The sequence below is a fragment of the Capra hircus genome, chromosome 17 (genome assembly GCF_001704415.2).
Source record: "Capra hircus breed San Clemente chromosome 17, ASM170441v1, whole genome shotgun sequence".
Taxonomy (NCBI): Eukaryota; Metazoa; Chordata; class Mammalia; order Artiodactyla; family Bovidae; genus Capra; species Capra hircus.
The window spans coordinates 7,992,090-8,020,006 of NC_030824.1; the positions used below are offsets into that span (position 1 = coordinate 7,992,090).

The 27,917-nt window shown below is 44.5% G+C and overlaps 1 protein-coding gene across 1 annotated transcript in view; it reads left to right on the plus strand.

Annotated features, from left to right (window-relative positions):
• Positions 8,922-27,917, plus strand: part of SPPL3 (signal peptide peptidase like 3) — a 98,300-nt gene continuing 79,304 nt past the window's right edge. The window contains exon 1 of the mRNA XM_018061121.1: positions 8,922-9,459. Within this exon, the coding sequence (XP_017916610.1) occupies positions 9,437-9,459 (23 nt within the window). The 5' untranslated portion in view covers positions 8,922-9,436. The remainder of the gene's footprint in view (positions 9,460-27,917) is intronic.

Here is a 27,917-nt window from a genome sequence, read left to right on the forward strand (position 1 = left end):
CTCAGCAACAAAGTTGGTTCGTCTCAAAGGTTTAAGCCTGGTTTTGCAATTTTCCCATCTCATTCTGGAATTCAGACTTGCCACTCATGTGAGGGTGTGGCCTGGTGGTCATCGTGGTTCAGTGGCTCGGTCGTGTCTGACTCTTTGCAACCCCATGGACTGTAGCCCACCAGGCTCCTCTGTCCATGGGATTTTCCAGGCAGGAACACTGGTGTGGGTGGCCATTTCCTTCTCCAGGGGATCTTCCTGACCCAGGGATCAAACTCAAGTCTCCTGCATTGGCAGATGGATTCTTTACCACCGTGCATGCAGAGGGCATGGCCTAGGAGGTCTCAATCATAGGCAAGAAAGAGCACAAGCTGAAGCGGAGGGTATCTGAGTCCGTTCTAAGAAGCACTTCCAGGCTCTGGTCTCAATTTAAAATGCTTCTTGGGCCTTCCCTGGTGGCCCAATGGTTAAGAATCCATCTTCCAATGCATGGGAAGTGGGTTCAATCCCTGGTTGGGGAGACAAGATCACACATGCCTCGGGGCAACTTCATTTCGCTCACCAAAATGAAGACCTGGAAGAATTAAAACAAACAAACAAACAAACCTTCTTGCTCCAGGGCAGAGGGACATCAGTGGGGATGGATTAGTTGCAAAGATAGAGGCTGGGTTAACTTTGCGGAGAGAGGGATTTTGAAATACCTTAGAAGTTGTAGATATGGTTTAACTCTGGAAGTTGGATTTAGGTAGGAGACAGGACAGAGCTCCAGGCAGCAGAAAAGCTGAGGATGTTTATCATAATAGCTACTCTCCGTGGAGTGTTTACAGGTGTCAGGTGCTGTGCAAAATACATCATGTGCATTATCTCATGGAATCTTTACAACAGCCTCATGAGGTTGCTGCTGCTATCATCTCCATTGAAGAGGAAAGAAGGCAAACGGCTCAGAGAGGTCAGGCCAGCCACCCAAGGCCACTTAGCTAACAGGTGACGGAGCCAGGACGTGGGCCCAGTGCCAGTGTCACCACCTGGGCAAAGCATGACGCGAAAGTCAGAGTATTGCGCTCCAGAAGGAAAGGAATACTGGTGGGAGGCGCTTTGCCTTTGTTAGAGGGATTTTTTTATTTGACTGCATGGCCTGAGGGGTCTCAGTTCCCCCACCAGTGACTGAAGCCAGGCCACAGCCATGAAAGCTCCAAGTCCTAAGCATTGGGCCACCAAGGAATTCCCATACCACAGGGGTTTTTAACCCTGACTGGGCACTAGAATCATAAGGAAACAGGGACTTCCCTGGCGTTTCAGTGGTTAACACTCTCACTTCCACTGCAGGAGGCTCAGGTTCCATCTCTGGTTTGGGGAACTAAGATCCCACAAGCCTCGCGGCACCACTGGAAAACCAGCAACAACAACCAGGAAACAGTATAAAATGTAGATTCTTAGTCCCTACTTCTGGAGATATTAATCCGGTAAATGGAGCCTAGCATCCTTATTTTTCAGTTTTGTAAATGATTCTGTTGATTTGGGTTGAAAACTATTGCCCTACCCTGAATGGGGGTTTTCAGGGAGCTGACCTCTTCTCAATTCCAGTGGGCTTTATAGGCTGGAATCCAAATCATCCTGAAGATGTTTGGGAAGTGGATCAAGGATACGGTTATGTCATTTGGTTGGTTTCAAATTGTGACTCTGCCGTAAACTAGGTATGTGACCTTGAACAAATGGTTTCACTTTTTTCAAAGCCTCAATTTAATAAAGGGGGCTAATTATACTGACTGTAAGGGGACATCCTGATTAATAAAATGGTTAAAGAATATAAGGGGTGGTAATGGCCAAGTAGTTTCATCGGAATATTTTTGTGTGTGTGTGGGCTCAGTCGTGTCTAACTCTTCGTTACCTCATGGATTGTAGCCTGCCAGGCTCCTCTGTTCATGGAATTTTCCAGGCACGAATAACTGGAATGTGTTGCCATTTCCTCCTCCAGGGGAACTTCTAGACCCTGGGATCAAGCCCGCATCTCTTGCGTTTCCTGAATTGGCAGGTGAATTACTGCTGCACCACCTGAATGACTGTCTCTCAAACAGAAAATAAAATTAGCACTCTTGAGAGAAACAACAGAATCCAGGGTCTGTACAATAACCAGCACACAAAAATCAAGTGCTAGACCTAGGAAGAAATAGAAAACAGACTCAATCTCAAAGAGAAAAAGTGATGACCCAGGTGTTAGAATTAGCATCAAGAACTTTAAAGCAACTCATAAATATTTTCAAACTCCGCCCACCCCACCCCAAATATAGTCATAATGAAGGAACAGATGAGGAACTTCAGCAGAGAACTGGAACTATTAAAACAAAATCAAATGGAAATTCCAGAAGTAAAAAGTACAGTAACCGATATGAAGAATTAACTTGATAGGTTCAGTAGCAGAATGAATGTGACAAAGGAAAGAGTGAGTCTGCAGATAGATCAACACAAATTATCCATCCTGAAGACCAGGGAGAAAAGGAAATCACTGGAAAAAGTTATGCAGAGTTTCATGGACCTGTGGGACAGCAGTCAAAGATCTACATACCACATGTCATCCAAATTTTAGGAAAAGAAAAGAGAAAGAACGGGGCATAAAGGTATTCAGAGAGAGGGCGTTCCCTAGTGACTTAGTGGCTAGGACTCCAAGCGTTCAATTCTGTGGCCTGGGTTCAATCCCTGGGCAGGGAATTGAGATCCTGAAAGCCATGTGGTGCGAACAAAAGAAAAACATTTGAAGATATAGTTCCTGATGATTTCTCAAAGTTAATAGATACATTTATAGATTCATAGAGAAAGAAATGGCAACCCACTCCAGTATTCTGGCCTGGAAAATCCCATGGACAGAGGAGCCTGGCGAGCTATATAGTCCGTGGGGTCATAAAGAGCTGGACACAGCTTAGCAACTGAGCATGCGCATGAATGATGATAGTGACATTAAGGATCTTTGCATGGATGTGTTTAACATCTTTATGTCTTCTTTGGAAAAGTATAATTTAAGTCTTCAGCCCATTTTTAATTGGATTGGGTTTTTCTGATATTAAGTTATAAGCTGTTTATACATTTTGGATATTAATCCTTCATTGGTTATATCATTTGCAAATATTTTCTCCCATTCAGTTGGTTGTCTTTTTGTATTGTCAGTGGTTTCCTTTGCTGTCCAAAAGCTTTTAAGTTTAATTAGGTCCCATTTGACTTATTTTTGCCTAGGTCTCCTTTATCTTAGGATATGTATATATATATTAGGGAATTTTAGGGCAATGAAAGTATTCTCTATAATGGTGAATATATATTATACATTTGTCAAAACAGATAGAACTACAATTTATGTCAAAGAATGTCCTGCCTATATTTTCCTCTAGGAGTTTTATGGTTTCCAGTCTTGTATTTAAGCATTAACCACTTTGACTTTATTTTTGTGTGTTATGTGACAAAATGTTCTAATATCATGTAACTGTGCAGTTTTTCCAGAACCACTGATTGAAGAGACTGTTTTTTTCATCATGTATATTCTTGCCTCTTTTGCCATAAATTAACTGAACATAAAAAATGTATAGATTCCAAAATCTCTGTGAATATTCACCAAAATAAGTCAAAGGCTGAGCCATAAACAAGCTTTAACAAATTCCAGAAGGTTGAAGCCTTACAGAGGATGTACTCTGACCACAGCAGAATTAAATCAGCAATTAATAACCATAGGATAGCTGGGAAAGCTCCACGTATTTAGAAATTAAATAGCACACATCTAAAAATCCCATGGAATTCCAAAAACCTGCACAAGGATATTTATTCTATTTTATTCATACTTGCCAAAACCTGAAAGCATCCTAGATGTCCTTCAATAGGTGAATGGATAAGCAAACTCTGGTACATTCATACAATGGAATATAATTCAGTGATTAAAAAAATAAAAGCTATCAAACCACGAAAAGACAGAGAAGACTTGGCATATTGCTAAGTGGAAAGAAAAAAAAAAAGGCCCAACTGAAAAGTTTACATACTGTATGATTCCAACTGTATGACATTCTAGAAAAGGCAAGTCTATGGATACAATGAAAAGATTGGTGGTTGCCAAGGATTTAATGAGTTGGGGTCGGGGGGGAATGGGAGGGTGGGAGAGAGGGACAGAAGGATGAATAAGGGGAACACAAGGGAATTTTAGGGCAATGAAAGTATTCTCTATAATGGTGAATACATATTATACATTTGTCAAAACAGATAGAAGCTACAACACCGAGAGTGAACCCTAATGTAAACTACGGACTTTAGTTAATAAGAATGTGCCGTTAGTGGTTCATCGACTGTACTGAATGTACCATGCTAATGCAAGATGTAAATCATAAGGGAAACCTTGTTGGGGAAGAAGGGGTGTGTGGGAACTCTCTGAACTTTCCCATCAATTTTTCTGTAAACCTAAAATTGGTCTTACAAAGTTAAAAAAGAAATCTTTTTAAAGGAACTTATGATCAAAGACTGAAAGTGACCTGACACCTAATAAGCTCAGCATGATGTACCTTCCCTCCAATCCTCTGTCTTACCCACATCCCTAAGAGAGATTTCTCTTCCCTTAAGGCTTCTCTTTCTCAAAGAGGAGGTCGTGGGGAACAGGGAGGGATGCTGAATTCGAGATCATGGGAGTCATGGGACTATCAGGTAGAACCAGTTGTTTTGAAACCTTGTTTGCCTTTTCGCTCACTCAAGCATTCATTCCACGAACTCTGAGCTTCTTTCCGCTGAGTTCTGCACTGGGATCTGAATGTGAAACTGGCGACAGGCCACAGTCCCTTTCCACAAGGCGTGCACAGCCCAAGGGAGAGGATGACAAGTCAATAGGCAGTGACAGTTCACTGTACTAAGTGTTAAAGGACACGGGGGAAACTCAGGGGTCTGTGGGAATGCCAGAGAGGAGTGTCTAACTCAGCCTGGATTTGCTCAAGTGAGACTTTCTGAAGGAGGGGACATATAACTTAGTCATTTCTGACTCTTGCAGCCCCACAGATTGCAGCTGCCCTCCTTTGTGGGATTCTCCAGGCAAAAATACTGGAGTGGGTTGCCATTTCCTCCTCCATGGGATCCAGGGATTGAACCTTCGTCTCCTGCATGGGCAGGCGGATTCTTTACCACTGAGCCACCAGGGAATCCCGAGGAGATGGAAACCAAGCCTCAAGTTTACGAGCAGCTGTTAAGAAGCAGAAAGCACAGCCCATTGGAAGCTGCAAGTGGTTCACTCTGTGTGTGTGTGTGTGTGTGTGTGCGCGCGCGGGAGCGCATCTGTGTGTGTGTGTATTGGAAGGGAGTGTTGGAAAGAGGTGATAAGTGGGCTGGAGAGGCAGGCAGGGACTGGTCAGACCTGAGCCCTTGACCCTCTCAGAAGCAGCACCTACGCAGCCCAGTCAAACCTGGCAATGCCTGCTCCCTGGAGTCTGCACCTGCGGCTGGTGACGCGTCATGGGGAGAGTCATCAAGTCCCTTGAACACACTGGGTAGGAGGAGCAATCCTATAATTACCGTGGTGATAATTAGAGGAACTTCCCTTGCCTCTTTCAACAAAAATTTCACAAGCTGTGGCCCTCTCACCTGTGCAGCGGTGGAGGGTGGGGTGCGGGGAGCCGGGTACCCCTCCTGCAGGGAGCCAGTGCCTGCGTCTCTCCTGCCAGGCACACCTGACTCCCCGGCTGAGGCCCAGAGGTGCCACGGATACCACCTGGGACCGCTCCAGCTTGGAGCTGAGTGCTGCTGGCAGAAGGACTGAAAGTGACTCCCCAGGTGCCCCAGGCTGGGCAGCCTCCAGCTGATGCACAGACTTGAGATTTACTCTAGCCTGGCCTTCTCCGGAAGGGTTCAAGCCTGCAGCAGTTCTGACCGGCACCTGGAGGTGCCTTCTCCATCTGGGCAACCTTAGCCTGACATACCCCAGCTACCAGTTTCTGGGCGCATACTCCATCTGCCGGGACCACATGCACAGGCTTCCATGGCGTGGGTGTCCTCTGGCCCTGCCCAGTGCTGTTTAGTTCACGTGTTTTCCCAAGAGACACTTGGAGGGGCCTCTAGTTTACATGGAAGAGAAGGAAAACTTTCTTCTCATTTCTCATCCCATACTTTCTCCCAGAACCTTTCTCGCCCCTTTCTTCCAGTGGATTCTTCTTAGGGCCCAGAAGGGTCCCTTTGCTTCTGGGAAGGCCTTGACCTTCTTTCATCAGCACCTCCCGTTCCATCCCTCCGAAACTTGAGTTTTCTCTTGGTTTTGCATCCTCTGACTCACCGGGAATGAAAGCCCAGGTGAACTGCCCCAGGGGCGCAGTGTGTCTTTTTGTTTTGTTAGTGACATGTCTGATCTGTTTTGTTCTCAGTCTCCAGGGAAGGAGCTTCCTCACCTCCCAAAGCCATTTGTGCCAGTAGCTTCTAGACTTTTCCAGGGCCCCGATGTCTCACGTTTTTGAGACTCAGAATGACTATGTGTCACATTCAAGGGTACACTTGGCATTCTGTAAGACCATCTGGAAAAGTAGTAAGCGCTAAATGAACATCAAAAATGTAGGCTCTTTGCTTTTCCATCTCCTCATTATATCCACACATCCAGCGCCATTTAGAGCTGGGCAGGTATTTGCAGGGAGAAGGCAATGGCAACCCACTCCAGTACTCTTGACTGGAAAATCCCATGGGCGGAGGAGCCTGGTGGGCTGCAGTCCATCGGGTCGCTAAGAGTCGGACACGACTGAGCGACTGCCCTTTCACTTTTCACTTTCATGCATTGGAGAAGGAAATGGCAACCCACTCCAGTGTTCTTGCCTGGAGAATCCCAGGGATGGGAGAGCCTGGTGGGCTGCCGTCTATGGGGTCGCACAGAGTCAGACGCAACTGAAGCAACTTAGCGGCAGCAGCAGCAGCAGCAGCAACAGCAGGTATTTGCAGGCTGGTATCTTTCTGTGAAAGGTCAGAGGAAGGGACCTTGGTGGTCTGGTATATTCTTGGGGCCCTGCCTCCAAATGTCTGGAGGGAATCTGATCTTATCATCTGGCCCTTTCCCCAGACTCACTGGTGGAGCTTCAGGAAACACACTGAACCCAACTGGTCCTGGTCACCAGCAGTGGGGGAAGGAAGGAGAGATTGCTTCCGAACGAAAAGTACATTTGGCTTTCTCATGAAAGGGTTCCCCTTAGGGAACAGGCAAGCAGCAGATGTATGGGCAATGGCCAACTGATCCATTTGAAGATAGATTCAGGGCGTGGTGTTCCCCCGTAAGGCTGGGCAGGTCCTGGGAAACTGGAGCAGCGCTTGATCCCGGCCTGAAATTGGGCCAGCTGCGGAGGATCTTGAGAATACTGGTTTTGGGTGTGCCAGCTCTGCTACCTGTGGAGACCAGGGGTCTGGGAAGTCTACTGTGTCTGTTGCCGAGGCGTGCTTCTAAAGCCTGGAGCTGCACTGATCATTTTCATTCATGAACATAGTAAGTGGTCGGGAGGCTTAGCTAGGCCCTTCAAGTCTAGCCTCAGAGCAGTCTTTCAGTCTCTTTTCTGAACACTCCGCAGCAGGAATCATCCATCCCACTCCTGGATCCAAGCTCACTCCAAGCCTTCACATCGTTGGGACTTGCCTCGTGTCATTCTCTTTCTAAAGAGTGTCTTTTCTCCTATCAACACGCTCACTCTTTCAGACCACCTCATCAACTCCTAGCAAAGCATTGCCCAGTGCCCCGGGATTCAGTTCATCTCTCCCTCCTCTCTCCTCCTAAGCCCCAGATTCACTCTGTGAATCTAGTCTGCTGCTGCTGCTGCTGCTGCTAAGTTGCTTCAGTTGTGTCTGACTCTGTGCGACCCCATAGACGGCAGCCCACCAGGCTCCACCGTCCCTGGGATTCTCCGGGCAGGAACACTGGAGTGGGTTGCCATTTCCTTCTCCAATGCATCAAAGTGAAAAGTGAAAGTGAAGTTGCTCAGTCCTGTCTGACTCTTAGCGACCCCATGGACAGCAGCCTACCAGGCTCCCCCATCCATGGGATTTTGCTGGCAAGAGGACTGGAGTGGGTTGCCATTGTCTTCTCTGTGAATCTGGTCCAGCCCCATTAAATTTTCTTCTGTGTCTGCCTCCAGATGGACTGTTCCCTGAGCTTTGCTCTTGCGTGGTCAGCTCCTTCTCATCCTTCAGGTGTCAGCTGTCACCTTCTCTGCCAGGCCTTCCTTCACCATGGAAACTAGGCTGCACACCCCCTCACGCTGTGTCCCATTACCTTGTGTTATCATCTTCATAAAACTTATCAGCATCTGCAAGCACCTTCACTTATTTGTCGGCTTGGGCTATCTGTAAGTCTTTTCCTCTAGAATGTAAGCGCTCAGAGGGCAGACCAGCAGAATGAATTGATACATGGTTGGCACCCAATAAATATCTGTTGATGGATCACACGAAGGCCAGTATGGGGTATTCGACTTGGCCCCTCGAGGACTTGGCACAGAGCCTGGGCGCAATAAAAGCTGGCTGCGTGGAGTTATTTGCTAAACGAATGAACGAACCAACGAGCAGACCAACTAAGCGAGGCAGCGTCCCGCCTGCTGACTGACAGGTTGACTGACACTTGGGAGCCCGTGGCCAGCAGACTCTTGATGGATGGGTGACAGCTGAGCGGTAGTCAACAGACGCGCACGGGGTTCCTGACTGGCTGGCTGCAGCAGCCCCTCGGAAAGGGGAAGGGAAGAGGGCCCCCCAGAGGCGACCGCCCCGCGTGGGGAGGGGGCGGCACCAAGCGGCGGGAGGCGGCGCAACCGCCAGAAGCCGAGCGAGCAACAGTCGCCTCGAACCGAGGAACCGACGTCTCCGCGCATGGGCCCGGCGCGAGGGGCGGGGCGCGCGCGTCACGTGAGCGTGTTTTGGGCACGTGACCCACGCAGGGCCAAGGCTCACCCCCCGCCCCCTCCTCGCCTCCCCTTGGCGGGTGTGAGCCGAGCGGCCTCGCCTCGCCGCCTAGCGCCCCCCTCAGTCGCCGCCGCCTCCGCCTCCGCCCGCCGGCCATGTCCCCGGGCCGCCGCCGCCGCCGCACGAGCGCGGCGCCCCTGCGGCCCAGCGCGCAGTGAGCGCGGGGCCCTCTTGCCGTTCGCCCGCCCCGGGGCCCCCTTGTTCTCAGTGCCGCCGCCGCCGCCGCCATGTTGGGTTTAGAGCCGCAGCGGAGCCGCCGCCGCCGCCGCCGGTGAGGGAGGCCGAGAGCGGAGCCCGCCCCGCCCCGGGGCCCAGGGAGCGGGTCCGCCTCGGAGCCTGGCCTCTCCCCGCCAGTCACTTTCCCGGCCCGTCCGCCCGCGGTGTGAGCGAGAGAGCGAGCGAGCGAGCGCCGGGCCGCGGCCGCGCCTTCCGCTCCCGGCCCGAGCGAGCCCGCCGCCCGTTTGTTCCCCTGCCGCCGGGCCCGGCCCGGCCCGAGCCTGCAGCAGAGCCCTCGAGAGTCAGCGCCATGGCGGAGCAGACCTACTCTTGGTGAGTGCGGGGCTCGGGGAGGCCGGGGCGCGGCGAGGGTGGGGGTCGGGACGCCGGCGCGGCCGGCCGGCGAGGAAGAGGAGGAGGAACAGGTGCGCTTCGGGGGTGGAGGGGGGCTGGGGACCGCGGCATAGGGGTGCACGCCCCCCTCGCCCCCTGCCGGAGGGGGCGGCTGGCGCTCGCGGAAGGCGGTGAGCGGCCGGGGGCCCGGCGTCCGAGGAGGGGCTTGGAGGAGGCGGCGGCCGCGGCGGATGTCATCTGGTCATGGGCGGAGCAGGTGATGGAGAAAGGGGAGCTTGACCCTGAGGTGGGAAGCCCACGCGAGGGAAATGGATTCCCACGGGCACTCCGGAACCGACCCGAGGCGGGAGGCTGCTGGAAAGGAGGAATGGACAAGGTGGAGAGGGGCGGGTCGGGGCAAAGGCGGGGGGCCACCGGGCCGAGAGGCATCTTCTGAGAACAGGTGATACGAGGTCGAACTTGGAAGTTGTCAGGGAGGAGGAGCCACCTCCACTGGGGCTGCTCCTTACCCCTGGGATGGGGAGTGAAGGGAAGAGTTGGTGAGGTGGGCAGAGGCCCAGACGTGAGCAGAGGAAAGCCGCGGAAGGGGAGAGTCCGGGGAACCCTGGAGGCTACACCCTGCTGAAGAGGTTGGAAGGAGAGCCTGTTTGGATAACTGGATTTTGGAGAGGAAGTCGCTGATGACAGTGGGGCCTGGCAGAAATCTTTGTGAGGGTCGGTACCCTGTTCTGTAGAATAGGACGTAGCCCGGTGCCCTGGGGCAAGTATGGGGATGAAGGAGCTACAAGTCTTGTCCATTTTAAAGAGATTTTTAAAAAGTTATAAAATAGCTTACTAAGGGCTGACAAGCGTACTGTGTAGTTCATGGAGTGAGAACTATGCCTGTCCTGGGAAGGGAGGGCTGAGGTTTGGGGCGAGGGGGATGCACCTCCCTTTAGCAGGCTGAGGTGGAATATATGCTGGAGGGGGTTGAAGGAGTGACGATAATATCCATGAGGAGTGCAGTGGAGAGGAAGCGAGAAATGGGATGATGGTAGGTGCAGAGATGGAAAATCTGGTTGCAGTCTAGAGCGATTGTTCGAAGATCGTTTTCTCTTGGAAGCCAGTGTGGTTTTTGATAAAACTGTAGGCTTTCCCTTCTTAGAAAAGAGTATAGTGGAGTGGGAAGAGCTTGGCGTTTAGAGTTGGTTTGGACATCGGGTTCACCTCTTAACTTGCTTTATAACTCTACAAAATAGTAAGTTCTCCATTCTTTTCCCCTTACCTACAAAATAGAATTATCTTTCTCATAAGCTGTAAGGAGTAAGTGAATTCAGTTTACAAACTACTGGGTAAACTGTAAGGTGCTATACCTTACTACATTATAATTATCTTAGGGGAACAGCAAATAAATGAGTAATACCTGAAAAGAATGGCTTCGGATGAAGGCTTTAACCCAGGGGAGGATTTGTGGTGGCTGGGGTTATGATAAGTGAGGAACGCATTATGTCTTCTCATAGGGAAAGAGGATTGGTGACTGAAGAAGATAATTCAAAAGAGAACTTCAGTTACATGCATACAAAAAAGAAAAAAAAGAAGATAACTTAGAGAAAGCAATGCTAAAGGAAGAATGAAAATCCTAATGAACAATTGTGACAACATATATATTTTTAAAAAGACGTTTTAACTTCTTTGATTATTTTGAGCAACGGTGAACTGCCTCTCCAATGCACGTGATTCGGAACACCGGATTAGAATTCACGCTTTCTCATGGACAGAGAAAGAAAGCAAGTGCAGGTGCCCCTTGCATGCCTCATCTTGAGCTTCTTAACACGCTGGCCCCGCTGAGTGTCCTAATGGCCGCCCTGCTGTCTGTAGCCTGCTGTAGAGGGGCTGTGGATGGTTCAGAGAGTAAGCACAGCAGCCGAGAAGTGGGGATAGTGAGAGTGTTTTACTAGGTAGGCCACATTCTTGTGTGATGTTGGACGGCTCTGCTAGTTAAGGTGGTGGGGGGAGACTGTTGTAAAGCGGAGGTGTTTTGTGAAGTTTGACGCTCTATAAGATTTATCCTCCTGAATACTTGCTTCAAGCTCAGGGCCCGTAATTTGCTTTAAGGTGAAGAAAGAAGCTCCATGAAATCAGAACGCTTAGCTCCTCACCTTAAGCACGTTTTGAGATGGAGAAAGTTTTTACATTATCTTGAGAGAGAGAGAGTTGGGAAACCAGGCATCATCTTGAGAAAGGGGAGAGAGGATTGGGAAACGAGGCAGCTTTCTTCCTGACTGGTTCTTCCCAAGTCAGTCGGGGGAGTGATATAAAGAGCCAGCCATGTGGCATTTAACATATACACTCAGTTGATTCTCACAAGTACCTGAGGCAGGTGATCTTTCTCTCTTTTAGAGAGGAAGAAACTTAGGCTCAGGAGCCCAAATGATTTGTCCAAGATACTTCACCTGTGATGCTTTTTTTTCAGGACATGAATTCTCCATCATTTTATTCATTGAGAATTAATTTATTCAATGAGAACTTAATATTCAATGAGAACTTAACTATTGAACATATTAAGTATGGAAAAGGTAATCTCAAAGTACGTGCAAACCTTTTTGGATTGTCTTGTCCTATTGGAATATCTTTGTTACTGTTCCGTTGGTTTGTGTAAACAATCAAGAGTTGATTTTTTTGAAAATAGTCTTGCACTTTTATTTGTATGTGGCCTTTAGGAAAGTCAGCCTTTTGGAGAGTACTGTGCTATGGATTTGTCTGAAGATGGAGTCAGTGAAAAATGCAGGAACATTCGAAAATAGGTTCCTTTAGGGTTTTTGTGAGGCAGACATGTCAGTTATAAGAGAAAATTGGCCTTGAGTTGATGATTGTGGAAGCTCAGTGGCGAGTCCATTTATCCTGTATACGTTTTACATGTTGGAATTTTTCACGGTAGTTTTTTGTTTTTTTTTTTTTAAAGAAAGCCCCTACACATATGTTCATGCTGTTCTCTGGTTTCTTGTGCCTGCTTTTTTTCCTAGCAAATTCAGTCAGTTCTGTTACCCAGCTGTGATGCTTTTTCTGACCACCCCAGCTGAAAGTGAGCTCTTTCTTTTAGACACTTGTTCTGTCTGCCTTACTTCTTCTTTTCACATGTGAATACCTAGTCTCCTCACTGGATGGTAAGCTTTTTGATCAGCAAGGTGTTTTTACCTGCTCCATTTCCAACCTGGGCAGGTTCACCCCTCCGTAGGTAACTTGGTGGTCCCCCACTCCTGAGAGGTCACCATATTGATGCTAAACTTGGTGCGGACACCTGATCAGCATAGTACATACAGCCCAGAACTCCTGGGCTCAAGCGATTCTCCACCCTCAGCCTCCTGAGTAGCTGGGACTACGGGTACACGCCACCGAGCCCAGCTAAGCTTTTTGAAGGTCTGTTGTTACGTTGCTAAGTCTTGTCTGATTCTTTGCAACCCCTTGGCTATGGGATTTCCCAGGCAAGGATACTGGAGTGCATTGCTATGCCCTCTTTCAGGGGATCTTCCAGACCGAAGGATCTCCATTGGCAGGTGGATTCTCTACCACTGAGCCACCAGGGAAACCCAAGCTTTTTAGGGTTAGGATGCAATCCCATTAACTTTTGTCCTCCTCTAGCACCCAGCACTTTGTCTTGCCTATAGCTTGTGCTTAGTAATTACTGAACGATTGAATATATAGGTTTTCAGGGTGGTTCATCCTTTGTTGAAAGGATAAGTGTCAGGGGCAGATCCAGAACGTTTACACCAGGATGTTTATAGGTGTTGTCCCTGGGAGAGCTTGACTTTGGATCTCAGTACTGCCACTTCCTTCCTGGGCTGAATGTCATAAAGTATCTACCTCTCTGCTCAGTTTTCCACCTCCCCTTTTTCATGCAGCCAAGCCTCAGATCGTTTTTAAAATCAAAACCCAGAAAATAATCCTTTGCTGTGCACAGGTTTCCTGACTATATTCTAGAGAGAGTAGAATACGTTTTCTTAATATCAGTTCAAGCCTAAACTTACATTAATCTAGCTTCCTCAACCAAAATACCAAGTAGGTTATTTTGTTAATGTCACCAGTATCCTATTAACTGCCAACTTCAATAAAAAATTTTTCACACTGAAAAAAGAAAAAAATGTAAGGGGAAGCTGCAGACAGCTGAATTTTGTAAACTTATAGTTACAAAAGAAAGCTTCTGGTGACTTAGTTCCCTGGTGTCTCAGTGCTGTCAGAGTGAGGGTACCGTCCCTTAATAGTTTTAAATAAAAACGATTGACAGAAGTTAAAATAATTGGTAGTAACAGCACAGTCTTTATCACGATCAACTGCAAGGTTCTCCTTGTCTCGTTTCTATTCATAAACACGAGGAAATAAAATAATGCATGTGAAAACACACGTTGAAGGTGCAAACTAGAGTTTCATTTATTTGAGAAAAACACCTTGCTCAGTGTATATTTATGAGCAGTTGTTGTAGTGTAAGGTGGGGGAGAAACATCCTTCTCTCTCGATGGAGTCCCTGCAGTGCTTGTGCAAAATTGCTCTCGGTAAAAATCACTTATGTTAGGGCTAATCTTGGTGCAAGCAGGGGTTGGGGGCGGGAAGTGAGCCCGTGTGAACCTCATTCAGATGAATTTGTTATCAAAGTATTGGTAGTATATCATACTTTGTATTGTTTTCTGTGTGCTGCGGCTTTAGAAGCATTGATCGATAAGGAAACCAAGGCTCAAGGGTATAAGTAACTTGCCCAATTATATAAATGGAAAAATGGTTCTAAGTCTAGACTATCGGCACCAAAATTCTAACACTGACTGTGTGCTGCTTTGTCCATAGTCACTACTCTCAGCCAACCCTCTTCTGCTTGAATTTCTTTTTAGTCTCCGCACTGGTTCCCTCCATTCTCTGCACAACCACCATCCATTCTCCTGAGTAGTCTTCTGACAGCCTGATTCAGGTCACCTCAGTCCTCTGTTCAAAACTCTTCAATGGCTTTTGGCCACATTAGAATCCTTCATGGGGCTCCTCACATTTTGTGTGTGTTTTTGAAGGATGTCAGTAAACCAGAAGTTACACAGATGAAAGTCTTTCTCGTTTGGTGCTCTGTCCAGTGCCTGGCATAGAATAGGTGGTTTGGCAAATATTAATATTTACTGAACAGATGAATGTGCATAGCTCCGCCTGGGCTGCCTGTCTGAAGATCTGCTCTGAGGACTGCATTATACTGGGGTGAGATGTTGTTGTGATAAAGGACATCGTTATGTCAGAGGCTTGTGAATAATGCTAAAACCGGAGAGTGAAAAACAAGGTGGCTCTCTGGAGCAAATGGAAGCTGCGTCTGTTGTGGATTTCTGTTATGTATCACCATCTCTGTTGGCATCGTATCTGATTGTGCATTGTGATCATTGCATCTGCTGAAAGTTTTCCAGAGAGAAACTATTTGCTTGAAGATGTGTGAGCAGCATTGTAGACTTTAGACTTGGTTTTATTTTTAAAACATGTTTTGCCTGTAGTTACAGTGCTGTAGTAGTAATGTTTTGGTGATACATGATTCAAGCTAAAATTAGCCGAAGCTAAGACTATGAATTTGTATTGAAATAATTTTCCTTAGTGTTTCATGTAAAGCCTTGGGGAGGGGGAGAGCTGAAGAGTTAGTAACCATGTCAGCCTGTAATTTATCAATGAATTAAAATCCCTACTGTTCAAGCATTTCTCAAAATACATTTCAGTAATCATTTACTTTAGAGATATAAATGCTGCTGTGTTGAGGTATTACGTAGTTCTGTATAACTGTATTTACTTTAACATTAGTAACTTGGTTTTCATCATTCTTACCTGTCTCATTAAGCCATCCTGTGAAAAATCGAGGATGTCCTGAGAGTGTCTCGTGAGGTCCTGTTTTAGTTGGCTATGTTTAGCACCTGAAATTTTTAGGTGATTGCTGTCCCTGACAGTAGAGCCATAAGTATAATTTGATTTTTCAGAATTCTATATTTTCTGGAGTTTAATGATTCCTTCTTAGGATTTAAAGGAAAGTAGTGGTTTTATTTGTTGTATGTATAAATCAAGAAACGTTAGCAACTTTGAGTTTCTATGGGTTATTTCCTAATCCTCACTTAAAGAATTAGAGGCAGAGTGCACCTCTTCTGGAATTTTTAACCCCTTGGGTATCTAGAGGAGCTCCAGGTGATCAAATTCAATTTTACAGGGAAGATCTACAGTTAGTTCCCATGATGCTCACAATGAATTACCTCTCAGATTTTGTTAATAGGTCTCATTAGAGCCATAGCTTAAAATAAAGCAGACACACTCATTTGCCATGATAAGACTAGACTGAGCTCCTCTGAAAAATTTAGGTTTTTAAATACTTTTAAGGCATTAGTCTGAATATGCATTAGTCTAATAGAGACCTAATAGAAAATCCTATTTCTTGGTTTGTTCAGTTCACTCTGTCTTGGAAAGAAAACTTGATAATCTGTTTTGGAGTTCCAGGTTTGATATGATGAAGAGCCGCTAGAGGATTTTTTTAAAGGCACTAAAGTAGAGGTGTGTCTTGATTGTTTTTTTACATGTGTGTAAATTATACTGAATATAAGTGATCACTCATTAAATTTTATTTGAAACCCTAAGATAGGGTCTAATTCTGTTCTGGTTTCTTTAAACTGATAAATCTTTAGTTGGAGGGTGATTTTCATTTCTTGATTCAGTTCCGTTGAGTTGCTCAGTCATGTCTGACTCTTTGCAACCCCATGAACTGCAGCACACCAGGCCTCCCTGTCCATCACCAACTCCCAGAGTTTACACAAACATGTCCATTGAGTCGGTGATGCCATCCAACCATCTCATCCTCTGTTGTCCCCTTCTCCTCCTACCTTCAATCTTTCCCAGCATCAGGGTCTTTTCAAATGAGTCAGTTCTTCGCATCAGGTGGCCAAAGTATTGGAGTTTCAGCTTCAACATCAGTCCTTCCAGTGAACATTCAGGACTGATTTCCTTTAGGATGAACTGGTTGGATCTCCTTGCAGTCCGTGGGACTCTCAAGAGTCTTCTCCAGCACCACAGTTCAAAAGCATCAATTCTTCGGTGCTCAGCTTTCTTTATAGTCTAACTCTCACATCCATACACGACTGCTGGAGAAACCATAGCCTTGACTAGATGGGACTTTGTTGGCAAAGTAATGTCTCTGCTTCTTAATATGCTGTCTAGGTTGGTCATAACTTCCCTTCCAAGAAGTCTTTTAATTTCATGGCTGCAGTCACCATCTGCAGTGATTTTGGAGTCCCCTAAAATAAAGTGTGCCACTGTTCCCATGTAGTTGCCATGAAGTGATGGGACTGGATGCCGTGATCTTAGTTTTCTGAATGTTGAGCTTTAAGCCAACTTTTTCACTTTTCCCTTTCACTTTCATCTCTGATTAACTGGTTCAATCCCTGGGTCAGGAAGATCCCCTGGAGGGAGGGCACGGCAACCCATTCTAGTATTCTTCCCTGGAGAATGTATGGACTGAAGAGCCAGGCAGGCTACAAATACAGTCCATAGGGTCACATGGAGTCGGATGTGACTGAAGCAACTTGGCACGCAGGCACAGTCTTGTGTTAGTCCCAGTGTTGAATTTTGTGCAGTGGTTATTAATGCCTGTCCTACTCCACAGGGTTATTGCCAGTATTCAGTGAGATAATATATATGAAAAGGCTTTGAAAATTGGTACATGCAATATAAACGCAAGTTATTTGTTCTCTACGTTTTTAGACCCAAATTGGCTCCAGGTAGCATTCCTCACTGCAGAAAAGATTTTCCTTTTTCTAAAAACATGTTTTAAAATGGAAGTATAGTTGATTTACAGCATTATTGGTTTCAGCTGTACAACATAGTGATTTAATGATTTAATATTTGTGTAGATTATACTCCATTTACAGTTGTTATAAAATATTGGCTATATTCCTTGTGCTGTACTGTATATCCTTGTAGGTTATTTGTTTGATGCATAGTGGCTTCTACTTCTTCATCCCCTATCCCTCCCCACAAAAAAAGTTTTCTTGTTTCACAATTTAACCAACATTTAAACTTTGAGATGTTTATTCTAGTGAGAATTCTGTGGAAATGTTTGAATAATGCTGCATAAAAAGAACTAGAAATGTTAGTTTGTAAGTTGTCATTGATTTCAGTTGTTGCCTTTGAAATGTGTTATAAGTGAAGCGCTAGCTGGTCCATTTCTGACTCTTTGAGACACCATGGACCATAACCCTGCCAGGCTCCTCTGTCCATGGAATTCTAAAGGCAAGAATACTGGAGTGGGTTGTCATTTCCTTCTCCAGGGGATTTTCCCAACCCAGGGATTGAACCCAGATCTGCATTGCAGGCGGACTCTTTACCATCTAAGCCACGAGGGAGGTCTTGGTGTTGTAAGGTCATCTTTCAGTAACAAGTTTCACAGTCCACTACTACTTAACCAGAAAACAAGAAAATTTGTGACTTGAGTTAAAGTTAAATTTTTTTTGTAAGTTTATTTTATTTTGATCTTTTGAAGGTAGTTTTCTTCATAATCGTGGGTAAATACTCTTCTTTGCCTGTTTTTTGTTTTTGTTTGAAGTGCACAGGAAATTTTTCTACCTTAAAATGCGTGAGGAGGGCCTGTGAGCGGTGGGTTATCTGTTTTCCTCACTCTTCACGTTTGCCAGGCACACCCACTTCCCTCTGTCTGAGGGCCTCAGGCTTGGGCTTCACTCTTGACCTAAATAGGACATGTGTAGCCAAGTTTTGTTAATTGTTTCTTGAACCTGGTTATACACATTTGACCTAAGTATAGTGCATGACTTTTTGTTGTTTCCTTGTCTTAATTTTTGCCCAGAATAGTCTAGCTTGGCTTTCCAAATTTGACTAAATCTTCAGGCCTTGCCTGACAGTCTTAACTTTTAAACCTTTGACTGTATGCTCTGGTTTTGTAAATGCCCAGAAATGTACATTCATTTCTCAGAAGTGCTTGCAAAAATACTCCTGTTAGAAATACAAGCTAGTTTTAGAGAATGAATTCTCTTACCTATGCCACTGAGTATAAGCACTAATATCTTAAAAACATTAAGGTTTAATACCTTAAAAACAGTTTCAAACCTAACTTCATAGGGCTCAGTTGAGTCTTATTACAGGAATACTTCCTGGGACCACAGGTGGGATAGCTGAAGGGAGAGTACAGAGAGGACAGAATGAGAGACTCAGTTGAGCCCTGGGATACTCAGTTGGGAAATGGAGGAAAGAAGAGTAGTCAAGAGAGGCTTCCTCTGAGGTAGGGTAATTAGCAAGGTGTGATGGTGACAAAAGGCTCAGAGAATCTTCAGGGGCAGCAGCGCAAAAAGTGTCAGGACCAAAGAGAATGAAGGAAACGGGCTGTGGAATTGGCAAAGGAAGGCATTCCTGAAAGTGAGCTAATAAAGATCAGAGTAGAGGGGCTGAAAACCAAATTAGGGGTGGACAGTGAAGAAATAAAGGCATCCTTTGGGTACTGGCCATTTGTTTGAGAGATGAGATGTGAAAGACAAGGAAGGAGGATGGCTCATAGAGACAGCAGAGTCATTAGGGTCTTTTGTATTTATTTTATGTAAGGGAGAGAATTGTGTATCTGAAGCCAAGGAGGAGAAATTGATCTTGGAAAGAAATTGTTTTGGTTTTCTTTTTTTTTTTTTTACTGTAGTTTAGAGAATTTTTTTTTAAACTCATGGATTTCAGTTAGGAGTTGTAAAGAGGACTCAATGGGGAATGAATGCTGTGTCATGTACATATAGTCTGTTTCTGTTGATCTTTGCTTGTCACTTGTTTGGATTGTATTGCATTTGAATTCTTAGGGTTTTTTTAAATTGCCTACAGAATAAAATCCAGTCTTCGGTCTGATTGTCAAAATAACCTGGCCTTTTAACCCTATTGTCCTGTATCTTTAAAAATTTGTTGTTTCTGCCAGGCTGGATTACTCACTGGTTCCCCTTTTCTTTAAGCTGGCTGGTGTACCTGGTTAGCCTTTCTCTGTCTTTCAAGGTCCAGCTGAAATGCCGTCCTCTTGTTACAGCCTTCTGATTGGCCCAGAAGAAATATCTTTCTGATGCCTGCACTTCTTTATCTGATCCTGTCAGATAGCTGTGCTTTTACGATTTTCTGACCTTGTATTGAATGTATTTATGTGGTTCTCTTCCCACCTTGGCGGTGAACTCTGGAAAGGTAGGATCAGAGTCATTAATTTCGCGGTTTAAGGATCTGTAATACATAATAGATGATCAGGTTTTTTATTTTCCTCCAAAGAATGATTACCTTAGCGGTGAAGTTTGTCAGGCGCAGGATTTTAGAATAGAATGTGCCCTTAAAAATAAAATGTCAGGGCACATAGAAGAGAAAGCGATACTTGCCTGATGTCTCATTGCTCTTTGAAGAAAATACAAGAGTGGAATTGTTACTGTTAAGTTGGGTCACCTGTTGTGGCCAGATGTACCTGACTTCCTAATATCCATTCAGCACATAGAGAATGAAAGTGGCTCAGCCTGGGAACTGAACTCCCAAGGGAGACATTTACAGAGGCCCACAGGCCCTTTAGAGTAGTCATCTTCGTTCATCTCCAGTCCTCAACGCCCACACACTGACTGCTGTGTGTGTATAATTCTCCCAGATCGGCACTTGTTACATATGTGACATATAGGACACTTATAACCGGCACTTGTTACGTATGTGACGTATAGGACACGTATGAATCGGCACTTGTTACATGTGTGACGTATAGGACACGTATGACACATACACAAGTAGAGGAGCTCTGCTATTTTGTTTCTGCAGTTAGCAAAACAGTTTTGGGGAAATTCTTCTCAAATGAAGATAGTTTGCAGGAAACTTCCTTTGAGAGCTCAAAGCTATATGGATACTACTTTCTGAATAATTTAACATTTTCTCTCTCGTTACTATTTCAGAAATTCATATTTTTTGTGTTTAAGCTTCTGTTTAAAAAGTTAATGTTTTTAAAGATAGAAACTTACATTTCATCTTTTTCCTGTTTCTAAAAGACTGTTAACTTTTTTGTTGTTTTTTGTTTAATAATTCTTCAGAATGGCAATTAGAGAGTTGTAATTTTAATTTTCAAAATGTATTGGAGTATTGTTGATTTAAAATTGTGTGTTTCTGCTGTACAGCAGAGTGAATCAGTTATACATATATCTGCTCTTCTTTTAGATTCTTTTCCCATATAGGTCATTACAGAGTTTTAAGAAGTTCCCTGTGCTGTACAGTAGATCCTTATTGGTTATCTATTTTATATAAAATAGTGTGTCAATCCCAGTCTCCTAATTTATCCCTTCCGCCCTGATAGCCATAAGTGTTCTATGTCTGTGACTAATTTTGTTTTGTAAATAAGTTCATTTGTACCATTTTTTTAGATTCCTTATATAATCAATATCGTATGATATTTGTCAGAAAGGGCAATTTTAAAAGATCTCCTGGATTGGTGTGTGCATGTTTTAAATTTCATAGATACAGTAGTGAGTCAGTCTTAGGTCAGAATTAACTAACCTAGTCGTATGGAATAGGCATAAACCTGAAGTTTGGGCAACTAGGAGCTTGTTTTGAACCTTTGCATTCTGTGCAGTGGTGAAAAATAACCTACAGGCCTAAGGATGATCTGTTAGCTCGGCTAGCAGAAGTTCTGGCTTTCATGAATAGCAGAAGTTCTAAAAGCTGAACTTAAGGTTATCGTGAACTTAGACAGGAATTACAGGTAGGAGAGAAGTACATAGCAGTGGACAGCAGTGACTAACACACATGATTGGAAGTGGAAGCAAAGGCAGAGGTTAGAGACTCAGGAAGCTTCCAGTAGTGAGACCAAATGGTCCAGTGCCAGCTACTAGAGGATAGGAAACTAAACCAGAGTCATTGTATACAAAGGTACCCAAGGCTCCATGGAGCTCTGGAAATTCAGATCTGTGCCTCAGTTTAGACTTGAGTTTATAATGAGTCAGCATCTTTAGCCTGTCCCATAGCTGTTGAAAGCATCTGGTTTGAGCGTCACAGCTAGAAACCTTGAAGACATTCTTGATTTTCATCAAACATGTTAGTAAGTCCCGATGACAGAGATATCTTTGTGCATGCATGCCAAGTTGCTTCAGTCATGTCTGACTCTTTGCAACCCCATGAATTACAGCCCACCAGACCCCTCTGTCCATGGGATTTTCCAGGCAAGAAGACTGGAGTGAGTTGCGATGCCCTCCTCCAGGGGATCTTCCCAACCCAGGAATCAAACCCTCGTCTCTTAGGTCTCCTGCATTGGCAGGTGGGTTCTTTACCAATAGTGCCACCTGTGAAGCCCTTTGTAATTATATATTACATGTATGTAACTTTAAAAATTTGCCTCCTCTTTGTTCCTGAATGACCCTTCGTGTTCTCTTAGAACACTTCATTGCCTCTTTAACAGCTGTTGTTTGTTTCCTTGTTTATATCCCTGTAAAGTTTTGAGGATGTAGGTTATACTTTGTTCATATCTTTATCCCTAGTGGGATAAAGTGCATAGTGCATAGTTTATTTAAATTAGTATTATTCCATTTTTCATTTTTAAAAATAAAAATCCTAAAATAATAAAATTAGTAAGATGAAAGAGTGTGTAATATCTTAAGTTGTTCTCCATCTTTAGTTTAAGAGGTTAAAGGGACAAGCATTAAAATTTGAGATACATAGGTCATTTTCTTTTTTTTTTTTTTTTTTAGGTCATTTTCTTAAGCTGAGTAAATTAAACTATTTTTATTCAAGGTGTTAAGCTGGACCTACCTTGATAATCACTTTCTTTCATGGAACCTCTTCAAAATACCGTGGGAGAATTGGTTACTGTATTAGTTTAATATCACCACCATAATACTGCATACCAAATTGCCCCAAAACTCAGTGCTTAAAATAGCCATTGATCTGCACGTTGACTTGGGCAACTTTGCTCTTGGCTTCAGATCTGTCAGTCAGCTGGGTGACTCTGCTCCATGTGTGTTCAGTTCGGAGCTCAGGCTGAATGGGCAGCAGCTGCCCAAGGGAAGTTCTCATGACAGTGGCAGAAGCTCAGCAGGGCACATGGAAACGTGCAAGACTTGCTGAAGCTCAGGAGTGGCACACTGCCATGCGTCCTTCGTTCTTGCAGCCAGAACAAGTCATGTGGTGGAACTCAAAGACAAGGAGCCACAAAACTAAACCTTGCCCGTTTGGTGGGAGGAGCTGCAAAATCACAGGGCTGACGAGTAGATTTGGGAAGGAGATCCGACCAGTCCATTCTGAAGATCAGCCCTGGGATTTCTTTCGAAGGAGTGATGCTAAAGCTGAAACTCTAGTACTTTGGCCACCTCATGGGAAGAGTTGACTCATTGGTAAAGACCCTGATGCTGGGAGGGATTGGGGGCAGGAGGAGAAGGGGACGACAGAGGATGAGATGGCTCGATGGCATCACCGACCCGATGGACATGAGTTTGAGTGAACTCCGGGAGTTGGTGATGGACAAGGAGGCCTGGCGTGCTGCGATTCATGGGGTCGCAAAGAGTCGGACACGACTGAGCGACTGAACTGAACTGAGGCATTTGGGCCGGTAATGGCAGTCAGTCATAATTGAAATCTTTTCTTTCTTTTCATGTGGCTAGCTATCACTTGTTCCTTCTATTCTAAAATGAAGCATTTCGTATAGGTCCCTTTCTGGAGCATTATGGTTTTCATTCTAATGTTTTACTTTTTTATAATGGGTTTATTGAGATAAAATTCACATACTATTGTTCAGTCAGTAAGTCGTGGCTGCAGCACACCAGGCTTCCCTGCCCTTCACCATCTCCCTGAGCTTGCTCAAACTCATGTCCCTTGAGTCGGTGATGCCATCCAACCATCTCATCCTCTGTCACCGTCTTCTCCTCCTGCCCCCAATCTTTCCCAGCATCAGGGTCTTTTCCAATGAGTCAGTTCTTCACATCAGGTGGCCAAAATATTGGAGCTTCAGTATCAGTTGTTCCAACGAATATTCAGGGTTGATTTCCTTTAGGATTGACTGGTTTACTCTCCTTGCTGTCCAAGGGACTCTCAAGAGTCTTCTGCAGCACCACGATTGGAAGGCATCAGTCCTTCGGTGCTCAGCCTTCTTTATGGTGCAACTCTCACATCCAGACATGACTATGGGAAAAACCATAGCTTTGATTATACAGACTTTTGCTTTCAAAGTGATGTCTCTGCTTTTTAATACAGCGTCTAGGTTTGTCATAGCTTTTCTTCCAAGGAGCAGGTGTCTTTTAATTTCATGGCTGCAGTCACATACTATGCTATACAGTTCACTAGTTTAATGTGTACAACCCAGTGGTTTTTTGTACATTCACAGAGTTGTGCAACCATGACTACAATCAATTTTAGAGCATTTTTTTCGCCCCCAAAGAGACTCTGTACCTGTTAGCAACTCCTTCCTTCCCTTTTCCCCAGCCCTGGCAGCCTCTAATCTGCTTTTGGTTTCTGCAGACTTGTCTGTTTCATATAATTATGGAATAATAAACTAATGTCTCCTGACTGACTCTGCTTAGCGTCGTGTCTTCAGAGCCCATCATGCTGTAGCGTGTGTTAGTGCTTCATTCTTCTTTATTGCCAAATGGCCTTCGGTTGTATGTGTGCACCACATTCGGTTTATCCACAGTATGGTTGCTCGGGTTGTTTCCACTTTTTGGCTATTATATACAATAATGTCGTGAGCATTCATGTAAAAGCTTTAGTGAAGACACATGTTTCCATTTCTCTTGGGTAGATACCTAGGAGTGGAATTGCTGGCTCTTCGGGTTTCTGGGTTCTGACATTTTGAGGAACTGCCAAATAGTTTTCCAAAACGGCTGCACCATTTTTTATTTCCTTAGCAGTGTATGCGGGTTCTGATCTCTCTCCAGTTCTTGTCACTGTCCATCTTTTCTTTTTCGGCATTTATTTATTCGGCTGCGTCAGGTCTCAGCTGTGGCGTGTGGAATCTTTGTTGCATCATGCAGATCTTGTCTTGTGGCTCTTGGGCTTAGTTACCCTGTGTCATGTGGGATCTTCGTTCCCTGGCCAGAGATGAACCTGAGTCTTCTGCATAACAAGGTGGATTCTTAACCTCTGGACCACCAGGGAAGTCCCTCATTGTCCCTCTTTAATTATAGACATCTTAGTGAGTGTGAAGTGGTTTTGTGTAATTTATGTTTAAGGATTTATAGAAAAGGAAGGAAATGATGGGTTTAGAATGTTACATCTGTATGTTCTTAACAGTTTAGTACCAAAATTGAACCTTAGTTTTAGTCACCTGAAAATCTAGCATTGAGGGAGAAAAATGTAATCTTTTGACTCACAGATTTTTCTTCCTACTCCTTGTTTCTTTTACATGCTAGAATCATTTAGGAAGAAAGGAGCCTCAGGTGATTGTTAAACTAGTTACTTACCTTTGGGTCTGTGAGGGATCAGATTACTCTGGCAACCTGCTGCATTGTCAGTAGTCATGGGACTGGGTTAATGACTGAAGTTGTTGTTGTTGTTTGTATGGGTGGGGGTGAGGCTCCAGATCTCTTTTTTGCCAGGAAAGTAATCATTGGAGGAGTTAGTTGTAAAATTCTAGGGCAGCACTGTCCAGTAAAAATATAATATGAGGAACATAGATGACTTAAACTTTAGTTGTAGCCAAATTAAAAGGTAACAATCAGTAGGTGAAATTAACTTTAATAATATCATTTATATATTTAATATCATCTATATCAATACATAGGCCTTCCCGGTGGCTTCAGTGTTACAGAACCTGCCTGCCAATGCAGGAGAAGTGAGAGATGCAGGTTTGATCCCTAGGTCGAGACGTTCCCGTAGAGAAGGAAATGGCACTCCACTCCAGTATTCTTGCCTGAGAAATCCCATGGAATGAGGAGCCTGGTGGGCTGCAGTCCTTAGTGTTGCAAAGAGTCAGACATGACTAAAGCAATTTAGCACGCATATCAATATATGGTTCCTCCCTGTAGCTCAGATAGTAAAGAATCTGCCTTTAATGTGGGAGACCTGAGTTCAGTCCCTGGGTTGGGAAGATCCCCTGGAGAAGGGAATGGTAACCCACCCCAGTATTCTTGCCTGGAGAATTCTATGGACAGAGGAGCCTCCTGGGCTACAGTCCATGGGATCGCAGAGAGTTGGACAGGACTGAGCGACCAACACTTACTAATCAATATATCAAAAGTATTTATTGAATCATTTATTGTATGTAACCAGTACAAAAGTATTAGCAAGGTACTTTATGTTTTTAGTACAAGGTCTTCTCAGTTCAGACTAGCCACATTTCAAGAGCTCAGTAGCTACACGTGATTAGCAGCTACCATACCGTACAAGACAGTCCGGAAGGTCTGAGAGCTCATTTCCAGACTTTCTGTTCATGCATATGATGATTGTGTATCTCTGGAAAAACAGATGAGTGCTGATCAGCCTGTATTTCTGGTTCTTAAATTTTAGTTGTTACATAAAATTCCTAACAACACATTTAAGTTTAAATTTATGTTATTTTATGCCTGACCATTTTTTGTTGTTGTTCTATTTTAGTGTGGAAGACAGTCGTTAGAGGGGTACAGAGGGCAAACTCCTTACAGGTCAATTTTTTTATTGTGAGTAAAGATTAGTTAGCACAAGGAAAAAACAGTTGGTCTCCCTCATCATTAAGGATGTTTGAGTTTCCATTGTTCTTAGCAAATGAAAGAATCTGTTAGATCTGCTATTGTTTGGTCCTAATTATAATTGTTCTGTATGTTTAGGGTCTGCTTTGGCCTGTTCTTTATCACTTACACACTACTTGCACTGTTTGACCGAATAACTCACTTGGTTAGACATTAAAAGTTGTAGGTTTGATCTCTATAATTAATTAATGACTATGCCTGCTGGGACTCTTTCTTCTATGAGTTTGCAGTGTTGTTAGAGACTATTTGGCATTTGCTGGGTCAAATGCCAGCAAATGTAATTAAGACAGCTTTGAGAGAAAGGACATGTCAAGAGTGGGCCGTGTGTCCCAACCACTTGATTACTAGAAGGACTAAATTTGGTCAAGTGTCTTAATATTTGAGTGTCTTTACTCATAGTGTGCATTTTCTGATTTGGCTCAGTCCCTGCCACTTTCTGTTCCTGTACACTGAGTCTCTACATCGCTGGTTTGTGTTATTTATATAGCCCTGAAGGCAGGTTGTGGCCTCCTGGTGTCTGATCAATTCGTTGCCTCAGGGATGGTGGGTTAAGGGGACTTCCCTGGTGGTCCAGTGGCTAAGACCCTGTGCTCCCCTTGTAGGGGGCCTGAGTTCAATCCCTGGTCAGAGAACTAGATCCCACATGTTGAAACGAAGATTAAAGATCTTGCATGTCACAGCTAAGACCCGGAGCAGCCAAATAAACAAAGATAAATGAAATAAATATTTTTTTAAAAAAGGACGAGGAGATAGCGGATCAGTGCCCCAGTGACACTGGATATAGACACTTGCATATTGAAGACACAAATACTGTCACCAGATGTGACCATTGCATTCAGTATCACTCACTGACTCTGTGGTACCTTAATGTTCTCACAAATGTTCTATCAGCCGTTGTGATTTTCTGAGTGCTGAAATCAGTTACTCTAAATGAAATTCACATGCCTTTGGGTTGGGGTCTGTGAGTGGTGTCCTGACCGCGCAGAGATCACGAGTTAACGCACACATGTTCATGGCGCAGTCTGCGCACTCACCTTTGTGCTCTTGGCATTTTTGATAATGTGGACCCAGGACCCGTTTTTGGGTTCACGAATTTGAAGACCATGTGAAATCCTTGTGTACTGTAGGTCCTTAGTGCACAATTGTGGGATTAAGGAATACTATGAGTGGTACTGTTGTGTTTTTCTGGAGGGGGGGGTCAACAGTTTCTTTGGCTTTGTTGTGTTTTTGGCACACGTTATGATTCTGACTCTTTGTTAACTTTTCGAAATGGGCTTGCAAGCATTAGCCTAACAGAAAAATAATGATGCTTTTTAGCTGTTGAGTTTTAAATGCTTTGGTTTGTTGGTATGATGAAATATTAATTTAAGGGCTGTTCATTAATGCCTGTTCTCAGCTGAGTGCACAGTCTGCAAGTGGCTAAGCTTTGAGTTGCTTGGGCCAGTGGGGCAGAATTGGAAGCCTTACTTCTTCTCTGGTCTTGTAAGCTAAATAATTCCATTCCTCTGGTAGTAAAATATAATTTAGAGCTCTTCTGTAGTAAAAACACAAGATTTGAACTGATGTGAAGTTAGTTATGTGACCTGTTCATTCCACTTAGGAATGTTTGCAGGAATGTTTGTGGGGCTTTTTGTTTTTGTTTTTCTGCTACAAAACTTGCATGATCTTAGCTCCCCAACCAGAGATTGAACTCAGGTCCTGGCAGTGAAAGCGCCAAGTCCTAACTGCTGGACTGCCAGAGAATTCCCTAGAAGTTTGTTTTTAATTGCTGTG